General features: G+C 29.5%; 1 protein-coding gene across 1 annotated transcript in view; it reads right to left on the reverse strand.

Moving 5' to 3' along the window:
• LOC108694265 (DENN domain-containing protein 5B) overlaps nucleotides 1-12,955 on the reverse strand; it is a 26,685-nt gene that overhangs the window by 6,108 nt on the left and 7,622 nt on the right. Inside the window, exons 2-13 of the mRNA XM_018203643.1 lie at nucleotides 6,597-6,706; nucleotides 6,031-6,251; nucleotides 5,558-5,752; nucleotides 4,375-4,846; nucleotides 4,114-4,250; nucleotides 3,856-4,040; nucleotides 3,606-3,775; nucleotides 3,314-3,525; nucleotides 2,989-3,195; nucleotides 2,892-2,900; nucleotides 2,180-2,354; nucleotides 2-261 (exon numbers count right to left, since the gene is read on the reverse strand). Coding sequence (XP_018059132.1) covers nucleotides 2-261; nucleotides 2,180-2,354; nucleotides 2,892-2,900; nucleotides 2,989-3,195; nucleotides 3,314-3,525; nucleotides 3,606-3,775; nucleotides 3,856-4,040; nucleotides 4,114-4,250; nucleotides 4,375-4,846; nucleotides 5,558-5,752; nucleotides 6,031-6,251; nucleotides 6,597-6,706 — 2,353 coding nt within the window. The remainder of the gene's footprint in view (nucleotide 1; nucleotides 262-2,179; nucleotides 2,355-2,891; nucleotides 2,901-2,988; nucleotides 3,196-3,313; nucleotides 3,526-3,605; nucleotides 3,776-3,855; nucleotides 4,041-4,113; nucleotides 4,251-4,374; nucleotides 4,847-5,557; nucleotides 5,753-6,030; nucleotides 6,252-6,596; nucleotides 6,707-12,955) is intronic.

The following is a 12,955-nucleotide window of genomic DNA, read 5'->3' on the forward strand; positions in this document are numbered from 1 at the left end:
AGAAAGAAAGTTGGAATCTATAGATTTAGTCGCGTCATTACATTCTTCCGATTCCTGATACATAGTCAAATGCGACCAAAGAGCGCTTTTGCCTTGCTTATTTTGCAATCCATGGCTCCATACTCGTTCCAACAGATCACAGAGACTAGCAACCAGAGTATTCTCCTCAACGTCAGACAGAGACTCGCCTCCATGACCAAGCGCAACGGCTTCCGATCCCATTTTTTCTACTAACATTCTCTTCGTCTTGGATTTACAATCCTTATTATAAAAAAATTTTATAATTATAAAATGTTAATCATAATTATTATTATATTAAATTTTAATTTATTTGAAATAAATATAACTATATAAAATTAATGTTTCCCCATCAAATAAAACTTTTTCGTCATTTTATACAATAAATATATAGTTTAAATATAAAAATAACTCTAAGAAATAATTCAAAAATAAATTATTTAATCTTTGTCAGTAATACGGGGTTTTAAAGACATAATTGATATGATATTTTGATTATAAATTTTAAGAAACAATAATAGAAATAAGTAAGGATAATAGTAATAGAAATTCGATATTCTTCCCTAAAAGAACTTGTGATATTGATATATTAGCCATTGTATATAAAAAAAACAATACCAGTTGTTTTGTTACAAGAATAAAAATTGTGTTGGTTTCCCTCAGCAAAGTTTCTCCAGTTGCAGCCCGCAAAATATTTTGTAAATAAAAAAATTTATTTTTTTTCATGCTTTAAATGTTTTTGACATTATGATTTCAATAAAAATATAAAGCTTTTACATTTAAAATTGTTCAGTGTTTTATATCATCTTTTTCATTTCATTCAAAATCAGCATTTATGGTATGCAAATACATATTTCACGAAATACTCAAAATTGAAAGAGAAATTACTCCAAAAAGATTTAATAAATAAGAGAAACACAAAAGATATTTATTTGGTCATTAATCAAATAATAGGAAAACTAATTACTGTGCCTTATATGACAAACTGATAGCGAAAAGCATCATAACATTATTTTATAACTATGCCGTACAATATAAAAAATAATTTTATTTTTTTTGTGTCTTTGCATTCATAAATGGAATTTAATAATTAACCCGCCGTAAAAATAATTATATTTTTTCAGAAAAATATATATTTTTGTATTCATAAAAATCTGTATTCCCAAGTGCTCAAATAATTCAACTTTTTAGCCATTTATTATTTTTTTCCGAAGAACATATCCCCAGCATTATAGTTTAAAAGGATTTTTTCTTCACTCATATGAAAGTCATATTTTGAGAGAATATTTCAATTAACATCACATTTTTCCAATACTCTTATTCCGACTTAAATCTACGAAAATAAGTAAAATGCAATCCGACTTTTATGATAGATTAATATTTAAACAATATGAAGTGACTTAGACCGATAATATTTGATTTATTTATATTGGTTTAATAGTCATTTCATATTGTTCAAATATTAATCTTCTATAGAATTTTAACTTTTCCAGCAAGTAAGAGTTTTTGAGAGCAAATTTTTTTATGTTGGATTACAAAAAATCTGAGAAAATTATGATAATTATACATTTGTTGAAGTTTTAACAATGTCTTTTTACTATCATAAAAGTCGGATTGCATTTTATTTATTTTCATATTTTCAAAAATTAATTAAAAAGAATTCTATATTCCTATATTTCTATAAAAAGCGGATCTTATGTTTAAATACATATTTATCTTAACAAGTAATATTACTATTCTAGTTCTGTTTATAAATAAGTTTTAAATCCGAAAAAACATTTCGGCACGTGATATGCAAAATTAGAAAATATTACAAAGTAAATTCATAAAAGAAATATATATTTAAGTACTAAAATCCATTTCCGAAATATATGGTAATCGAATATAAGGTTCTTCTTATTTAAAATTTGATTAATATTTAAATTATAAAAAATAATTCTAGATAATAAATGTACAGTTAGCAGTTTCTTCATGATGGGTTTCGGAATACAGTCTGCTCATCAAATTATTGGTTCTTATATATAAAATTTATAAATCCATAAGTAAAAACCGCTCAGTGAGTAGGCTGCATTCCAAAATCCATTTAAAAAATGTTACAACCTTTTAATTGCTGACTATAAAATTCCAATTATGTTAAATAATATTCATAAAATAAAAGTACCTTGAGCAATTTTTCTACGAATGTCCAATTAGCTTGCGCTATTAAAGCGGGGCTCATGTCTGCCGAGAGTTTAGTTTGAGGTCGGGGTGATTGAGATTCTTGGGGTATTGCTGGCTTTCCGTTCGTATCCATAGATTTCATCTTGTATTTCCATTGTGTCTGCCCTCTTCTACTACTGTATAAGCGAAACCAATTAATTATATATTTACGTTACTAATCCCTGGTAAAAACTTTTCTCAGAATTTTTCATATAATTTTTCAGAATTTCTAATTTTATAACTTCCTCACATTTTTTATACGAATTGGAACATTTTTCAGAAAATCTACATCTTTTCTCAGAATTTTTCATATGTTAATTATAAAATATCATGAGATTTCTAAGATTTTTTCTGAGTATAATTTCTGTTAAATGTTATAAAATTTAAAAAATTAAAAAATATTTTTTTAAAATTAAATGGAATGAGAAATTTCAAAATATTTTAGAATTCACTTATATGAAAAATTCTGAAAGAAGATGTAAACTTTTCGAATATTTCTGAGTATTTCTGAAAAATGTTCCAATTCGTATAAAAAATTATGAGAAAAATTTTCACCAGGAATAATTTACGATTAATTTATTATTACATTTTTGACTTAGAGCAAAATAAATCAAATATATACTCTGCTGTAAGCTCCTTATTTTATTCTGTTTATATTAAATGTGGTTTCTTACCGAAGTATACTATACAGGAAGCACAAAATAGAATAGTAGACATTAATAAATTTAAAAATAGAAGAATGTTTAAATAAAAATATTATGAATAACATACCTTTGAGCAGGTTCCTTATTCAACGCGACGTTATCCAGTAACGGAAAACTCCGAAAATATGCGGCTCTATGAGGAAGAATCTCCGCAGGCGGATTTGTTTCAAAATCTGTGTTAATTAATCTCTGATCGAGTATATGTTGCGTATCTGCAATGCTCGTACAAGACTCGTATCGCATTGATCGTATAATACTTTCTCCGACTTTTTTCCTAAAATATAATATAGATCAAATATGGATTAAAAATGTTATGTATCTTTAACCTTATTTGTTTAAGTAGAAGTCGTTTAAAAAAAGTAAAAGAGCATTATATCATTATTATGACTTACTTTAAAGCGGAGATCCTTTGATCGAAAACTTTAATATTACAGTCAAGTTCACTCCACGTCGACATGACTTTGCTGTCGACAAGAGAAGCGAACATCTGTGTTTCCAGGAACCTCGACAAAAATGGCAGATGCTGTGTTGGCTGATCAGATAAAAACGTAGCCTTGTCAAAAACATGCATACTATCTCTATTATTTATCCATTCATCCTTGTCCTATAATGTAAAATTTATTATAATTTTATTATAATTACAAGAGCAGATTTTAATTTTGTAGAAGCGTAATATGCTTGTACCTGACTTGGTTGAATAACAAAATGTTCATAACTAGAAAACATTTGTACAAAACGGTTCAAAAAAATTTCCCTAATAGCATTATTAAAGATAAGAGTCTCTTGATATTCTTCTTGTGGCATGAGTATTTTTTCCGTGGTATCCTCTATAGGATCAATGTCGTCCATGTTTACTGTAAGCAGAGAAAAATTAAAAATTTGAAAATAACCGCGATAATAATATTTCGATTTATATATCAAGAAATCGTCTTACCTCTCTTAACAATATCCACTGTTCTTTGCAAATTGTCTGATTGTGGTCCTGATTCCGGCCGATCCCAATCTAACACATCATGCAAAGAATGTTTTCTGCGAGGAAGATGAAAACCAGAACCGGGAAGTGTCAGGCTACTGGTCATGATGTCACCATTATAATAGTTAATAACCATATTATCAGTCCTAAAGATTTTGTTCGATTTAGATACAGAGTAACAATCGAATTTCTATCTCGATCTAAAAACAAATAACTCACTTTCCTGAATGTGGTATTTTGTACTTGTTTAGAAGCGCTCTAATCTCATTAATAAATTGCATTTTATGAGGAAACACGGGTAATTCTTCCGGAAATTGGCTACTTTGCTTATCTATATCTACATAACAAAGATTTGCCTGTAATCAAACACGATTGATATTACTCATAATTAGTAATACACAATTGCTTATTTTTCATAAAATATTTTTCTCGAATTTAATAAAAGAATGAAATATAGAAGAAAGATCTAAGCGAACATACTTCGCTAGCTATTTTCAATACACCACCCTCATTGTGCGCATGTAAACCCATTATGAAGGGCACAGGTGCATCTAAGAAGTGATGCAGACTGGCGGGTAATATTGGTACGTAAACGTGTTGCCACGAGAAAGGAAACAAGAGTGCCGTTATGCATTCAGACACCACCATCAGCTTGTGAAAATCAGCGCTTCTCAACAGAACTTGATTCTCCAATAGCACGCATGTGAACAATTGGATTAGGCAATCTGCACCCAACCACGTGAACACATCCTTGAGAGGATAGTCCAACATCGGTAACTCCAGCGATGGAGACGGCTGATGGATAACCAATTCTAATGGCGATTTTGCCGGTTCATCGTTAGGTACAAAAAACTTCAACGATTTGCCAGGTAACGGTACTGGTACGTTATATAGAAGATTATACACGTAAGATTCTAAGCTAAGACCAGGTCCGGGATGTCTAGGAACACATCTAAAAAAAATTCATTCAATTATTTCATACTTTTTAATGTTATAATATACATAAGTTGTTGTGCATAAATTCTGCTAAACAGAATGTCTATCACTTCTAAAAAATCTCTAGCTTTTTAAACGATATCTAAGCATACGAAAAACTAGTAGTCAATTTCTCCATCTCTAGATAATCTTCTCCATAAGATATCTTATAAATAAAGTTATCGACAACTTATCTAGAGATAAAGAAATTATAGTCATAAGACACTTTTATTATCGTTGGTCAAATATTCCGAATTGTATAAATATTTCAAATAATTAGTGAACTAAAGACAGCATTATTACATATTGCGAAAATATTAATTTTTGACTCTACAACGATAGATACATAAAAAATATTTGATAAAAATTGTATGTTTGCATCAGTAATTTGCAGAATTTCGTGCTGGAGATATAAGCTTAAACATATTTAAGCAGCACATTTAACAAAAATTAAAAGTGATGAGACAAGAACAAATTTAAAAAATCCTAATTAACAAATCTTTTCAAAAAAATTAAATTCTTATCTTTTATATTAACAGACAGAATTAATGCAGCGCTCTGATATTATATTATCACTTGTACTTTTGTAAGTACTCTTACGAAGCATAGCATAAACGTAGTTATACAAGAAGAATAGAGCTGTGTCAGCTCGTTTCAATGGAGCTTTATAACTCGCAAGATATCTTACTTATAAAGATTAGTGAGGAACGTCTTTGTCGCATGGAGGTAAGGTTGTTGGCATAGCAAGGATATTGATTTAGTCACTAGCAACTTGTCTTTGGTAGAATCATAATATCCTAACGCAGCACCAGGTGAATGAGCCGACAATTTAAAATGACGAGGCAGCGATCTCGTGTTATGTCCATCCTGACCCTTTCTCGCACTGCAAAAATCATAAAATATTGTTTTATAAACTCAAAAATATATAAGACAATAGACAAAGAAATTTTAATAATATATGCAAAGAAAAGAATATTTTGCATGCATTTTCCAGTTATCTGTATTCAAAATTATAATTTTTAATTTATCAAATTCTTAATTTTTAACGAATTTCACACAAGTAAATGTTACAAATAAATTTTATTTCAACAAGAAAGAAAAACAAGAATTTCCAAGTTATCAAGAAATTTGACACTGACAATGAAGAGAAAGCAAACATACGTGGGGGGCGTGCCGTTTTGACCGCTGCTGAGCTCCGTGATATGCATCGCCTGTAGCGTTTGCATAGCGGAGCATATTTTGCGATTGCGACACTCTTCGTAGAAAACGAGACTGAATCCGTATGTTCTGTGACCATCTTCTTTCGTGAGAACGAAAGAATGGAAGGTCGGTTCCACCGAGTGCTTTTGTGTGCGAAATCGCAAACCGCTTGGCAGACAAAGCTATTATCAATGTAATCAATAAGTTACTCCCCTCGGTTGCGTGAGACGCAAATGTTCCCTAAATCTAATTAGAGTTGAAAATACTTCGACAATTTTCTACGTGACGTAGAAAAAATTTTTATATTTTACATTATTAATTTAATTAATTAACTTTAGTTAGTCATACAACAAATACCCATATAAATTTATTAATGGATATTAATAAATAAATGTTATAAATAAATTCGATTATTGAATTCTCTTCGCTTATAAATGAATTATATAATGCAAACAAATTTATTTATATTCATTACTAACTTATAACACGCGACGGTATTGTAATTAGCAATTAATTGTCACACGTACCATGCAGACAGCGTGTTCGTCGAAAGGATTCCATGGTACCGAGTCTGGATAATGTCCTAATACTTTGCTTTTATATGCTCGATCCAAGGGTGTGCACTGCAATGAATCACCTGCAAAAACAACAAATAGCTAGACTTAATATCGTAAATATCAAGTACCATTCTCAATAGCTTACAAAAAGAATGGCTTCTTGTAGTCACGAACAATATTTTTTCCGCTAGATTCCACTTCCAAGAAACAATTAAAGAAACTTTTGTACATTCCTTCCATCACGAATGTCAAGGCAGAACATCTAGTATGATTTCTTTGCACAAATACGCAGCAATCAAAATATTTGCGTTGGAAGTAAAAAAAATTCAGCATGTCTCAATCTTTGGCAAATGACAAAATTCCGATTCTCATAGAAAAGAGAGGATAGAGAGAAACGCTTATCTTACAGCGAAATCAGCAAAGCTGTTATCGAACATGCCACACGATTCTGCAGACACAACGTGAATGAGAGATGATCCAGAAGGCCTTGGCGCTGCTCCAACTGCTCCGAAATATTCCTCGTCAGAATACAAGAGTACTCCTGTACGAAGTTAATCGTTCGTGATCAAGAGCCACCCAAGACGACAAATCTGCATTTTTAAAATGCAGGAAAGAAAATGGTGAATAAACATCAATGAATTGCGAAATGTTCTTCACAACAAGAGAATTAATCACGATCAATCAATAGATGGTAGTCAATTAAGACTTCGTTCTTTTCGATATTAAAGAAAGAAAAATAAGAGTGTATCCTTGGGAATGCATGAAGTTTAAATTTTATTTCACAAAATTCATGATATACATAAAAACACATTGCAAAAATTAAATAGTATAACACATAATTATACAATTTATATGAATATATAATATTTATCTGTATAATTTGTAATATAATATTAAACGTATTTCATTTTAATTTAATCGTATAAAATGCATTAATTTGCTTAACTACAATGCTATCAATTATATTACATTTTGGAGAAGATAATTTTACAATTATGGTAAATATCGCTCCAAATGAAGTTCCTAAAATTTTATCTCAATTGAGATATAAAATCAGAGCTAGGAAATGAGATTCGATCTAAGTATTACTTCCCGCGTACTGCGAAAGTCTTCCGTAAAGCTTCATAAGCCGTTTGCCAATGTTGAACTTTCCTCGGATTAAAGTTGGATAGTACGCACATCCCAAGTTCGTGCTCTGAATTAATCTACATACATTTGAAAATCCATTTTACGTAATAATTCCCGTTGTAGCATAATGCAATAATTGAATCCTATCTTAGTTCTGTCATATTCCATTAAAATTTTTTATTTGAATTTGTCACACATTTTATCTCTTCAAATCTCTTTGAAAAAACAATGGTTCATAAACAACGATTATTCATACATTAATATCATAATTTAAAAATAGAAACAAAATATGTTTTTAACGCACACGTAAAATATTACGCAATATAACACTGATGAAAGTATCAATACATATTATATTAAAACAGCACTTTCTCTAAATATTTTACAAAAAATTGAAAATATAGTGATAATATATTTAAAAATAAAAAAAATATAATAAAATATAATAATACATATAAGACGTATAAATATGTAAAATTGATTAGAATCTGAAGTCTTAATTGATGTCATAAACTGATCTGAATCAATCTCCGTTTGGAAATGATGTACACGAAGTAACTGATGATAATCGAACTGATTGGGTCGCCGAGTGAGTCGCCGAAATCACCAGTTTCCATTAACGGACCGATAACTTTTTCCGATATTTCAGTTTCTCATCTACACATACATCGGAATTCCCGAATAATAATAAATTGCTGTACGCTGTACATTGGATCGGTCCAACGAGCTTGTCTTCTACAAAAAAAATATTTTTTATTTTTAGAAAACTGCGCGTTAGATTTATACAAGTATCTCTGGCTAAATATTGCAGCAGCGATGCTGTAAAACATTGCAGCAAGTTTACATAAAATAAATAATTTGTACAGAGTTCGTAGTCATTCATAAATTAATTTTTATTAAAATTTTATTCATAATTACAAATAAAAATGAAAAAATTTTCCGCCTGTTCTTCTATTTTATTATTATATGCGCGATCTACTATTTACATATGTAGGTACATAATCTTACTATGATATATTTTATTATTTATTATTATTATATAAGCATAAAATTTTTGGCAGTAATATTACAGAGGAAAAATATAATGCTAATATGAATTGTCTTATAATTTATTCTTGTTTGATTAAAAAATAAAATCATGTGAGCAAATTTCTTAATTCTTTTTTCTTAATTCTTTTGCTTTCAAAAAATCTATTTCAAGGCATATTCTAGTATATTCATATTTTTTAATACATATTTCATTTTATTACATGACCATTTCTAATATTTATTTAATTCCAACAGTCAAATTCTATGATGCTCTACATCGATTAGATTTTCAAAAATTATAAGATGCGCACCGCTATTAAAAAAATACCAATCGCAATCTGATTACTGCATTATAAGTACTAATAGGAAGAGCTCTATTACAAGATTCAGCCACATACATAAAAATACAAGTAACCTTCCTTTTCAGTATGCTTTCTAATGTTAATTTCTCACAAAACCGATGCGATGTTTGATTGAAAATGACTTCATGTGAGATAGAAATGTTTGTCTTTTTTAATTTTGTTATTAAATATATTATTTAACTCATAGTTCTTATATATTTAATTTAAAAAAAATAAAAATTGATATAATAATCTTAAAATATATCTAATTATATACAGAGAAAGATACAAATTTTACTATTGGAAGTACAAATTAGTTCGGTCCGTTTCCCTAAAGATTGTTCCTGTTGTGAATGATTCATAGTGACAGCTCATTTTGGCGGTTTCAGAGAGATTAAACATCTGCTAATAATATTCCGTTTATATCGCTTTGAGTTTCATACAAAAATCTTGATTTTTACTGTGTTTGAAATGTCGAATTTTGTGTTAATCAAGCAGCATTTGCGGGAGGTTTTGATTTTCTGCTTTAATTGGAAGAAAAGTGCGGCTGAAGCTCGAAAACAAAGAATTAGAGGCATTATTCGAAGAAGATCAGAGTCAAACGCAAAAGGAGCTTGCAGAATCATTGGGGGTAACTCAACGAGCCGTTTCTGTACGATTGAGAGCCATGGGAATGATTCAAAAACAAGGAAATTGGGTGCCTTATGAACTGAAACCGAGAGACGTTGAAAGGCGATTTTTCACTTGCGAACAGCTGATTCAAAGACAACAGAGAAAAGGTTTTTTGCATCGGCTTGTGACTGGAGATGAGAAGTGGATATTCTACGACAATCCCAAGAAGAAAAAATACCACGCCCGGTCAATCGTTGCCATCGACCTCAACATCAACATCACGGCCGAACATTCATGGTTCGAAGATCATGCTCTGTATCTGGTGGGACTAAAAGGGTCTTGTTTACTATGAGCTATTGAAATCTGGCGATTCCATTACGGGCGATCGGTATCGGCTACAATTGATTCGTTTGAGCATTGCGAGAAAAACGGCCGGAATACGAGCAAAGACATGATAAAGTTATTTTTCTTCATGACAACGCTCGACCTCATATCGTTAAAGTCATAAAAAAATATTTGGAAACGCTCAAATGTTGGGATGTTTTATCGTATCCGCCGTATTCTCCCGACATTGCTCCTTCTGATTACTGGTTGTTCCGAAGGATGCAGCAAGTCCGGTTCACTTCTTTCGCAGAAATCGAAAATTGGTTCCAAAATTGGATCGCCTCCAAAGACGAGTTCATTTTTTCGAGATGGAATTCGAAAATTGCCTGAGAGATGGGAAAAAAATAGTAGGCAGCGATGGACAATACTTTAATTGATCTGTTTATTCATTTTGTTTTGAAATAAATGCACAAAAAAACGGACTAATTTGTACTTCCAATAAATTATAAATCTGTACTTTTTAATCGAAAAAGAATAAATCATAAAACAATCCATATTATATTATTATAGTATTTCTCGGCAAAATAATTTTTTATTTAATTTCAATGCCTTCTTATGAAAAGAGAACTCAATCAAAATTATTATTATAACTCAGCAACTTATGCAATAACACGAATATTATTATAAAAGTTATCTATTATCTATTCATCTAAAATCATAGCATATCCCTTCGAATCATCGTGCGGATCTGTTATCGTGTTTAATTGAGCGCAGAAAATTGTTCGCCAATTCTTTTAGTTAAACACTCGTAGCTCATAAGTCTCTCGCGGTGATATTTAATAATTTCGTGATATATTTACACGTACCTTACGAGTGCGTATTCGGAGAAAATGTTAATTATTTATAAAATAAGTTACTTTCAACATCCTGTAATTATCGTGCAAATACTATTACGACTATACGGAAATCGCCTGCTAACATTGCATACTCTTACTGCATATCTGCCTCGTTCCAGTTATAATATTACGCGAATATATTGTCCCTAAATCTCCACACATGCGTAGATCTCCGTACTTTCTATTCTCGTACATGCCTCGTTGCGGAGAGGTCTTATTACGAGTATACTTCCTAATTACATACCTTACGCGCAACATCAAAGTGCGGTTACTAACGGTAATGGCATGGGTAATTTAAAAGCAGATGGTTTTGCACCGGTTCTTAATTGTTCTATAAATCTTTCTGTTGCGAGTATAACAATATAAATTACTTAAAACAATTCTAAGAAAAAAAATATTTTAAAAATAATCAGATTAGAGATAATCAAACGACTGATAAATATTACTTTTGTACGCCAGAACATTAAAATCCTTTTTTCTAGAAATCTTGGCTGCACAATTATTTCAACTTAAATTTATTTAAATTCATCTCTATCTCTTTCTCTCTCTCTCTCTCTTTGCAGTCCATATCTATAAAATAAAGGTATTATAACGTAAGTACTTTTATTTTTAAGATTTTAAAAAATATGTTATCGTAGCAATTAAGAAATAAGTTAGAAATAGCAGAAAATGAGAGTGAAAGGCACGACAAGTTGGGAATATTGCAATAAAATTCTGGAAAGAAGTGCGCAAAGAATAGAAGAAGGTCACCGATATCGACGTATCACTTTGTTTTTAGACAATATTTTTTAGATAAAAGTTAAAAATAAAACTTTATAAACATAAAAAACTTTATAAACATAACAAATCTGAAAGTCTTCTATCAGATAATATAGCAATTATTATAATACTTTTTGCAATTTTGCAATAATTAACTTTTTCATAAGATAAACAAAAATGAGCGTTTGACAAAATGGACTTCAAAACTGACATTTAGGTAGTAATTCTTATTCTTTTTTTTTCTCAGGAATCATTTGTCAAAATACTTGCAAATAAATGTGTATAATATTTCCTAGAATCTTTTCAATTTTGTATAAAATATTTTTCGTTCATTTATATACATACTTTATGTTGTTCTGCGAGACATAAACATGTAACGCAACAGTTTCTTTTTATTACAAACAAAACTTTTTCTAAACACACGATTGCTTTTATACGATTCCTTTCCAAGGAACTAATATTTGACACTCTAAAGATTAAATCAATTCATAGTTTTGTCTTACAGACAAGTACGCCGGTTTACATTGTGTATCTCAATTTTATATTTAAAATCGTATTATAAAAAATTAAAAATATATATATAAATAAAAATAATTTTGGAAGTTACAAACATGTAAAACGATATAATATTATCAATAATGTAGCCAATATTATTTCAACTACGCAATTTGCAAAAAAAATTGCAAGAATTTCATTTCCGCATTTGTAGAATTTGTTTTTAGCTGATTTTGTATAAAAATAAGCCACAAATGTATTAATTATATTTTTATTTCTTTAATTATTTAAACAGATCATATTTTTATCAATATTAATGAAGCGCAGTAGTTAATTTTTGAGAAATGTCTCTTTAGGAGATCTTTATCAATATCGGCGATTGTCCTGTATGTTTTGATGAAGGAATGAAAATATATAAGGAATGAAAATATATAAGGAATGAAAATATATAAGGAATGAAAATATATAAGGAATGAAAATATATAAGGAATGAAAATATATGTCTTATCGTATAAAATAAAACAGTATGGAAGATTTGAGTCGTTTAAGCAAATGTTAAGGAAATTGTAAGGCAAATGCAATATGTTAACAATTACTTGAAAAAATTACAGATTATTTTAAATTGCATTTAAAAGTAACAAAAAATTAGAGACAGTTGACTATCTAGATCAAAAGTTATTTCAATTCAATAAAAAGTAGTATTTTTAAATTTGTATTTTTAAATTTCTAATAAAAATATATAAAA

The sequence above is a fragment of the Atta colombica genome, unplaced genomic scaffold (genome assembly GCF_001594045.1).
Source record: "Atta colombica isolate Treedump-2 unplaced genomic scaffold, Acol1.0 scaffold12, whole genome shotgun sequence".
Lineage (NCBI taxonomy): Eukaryota > Metazoa > Arthropoda > Insecta > Hymenoptera > Formicidae > Atta > Atta colombica.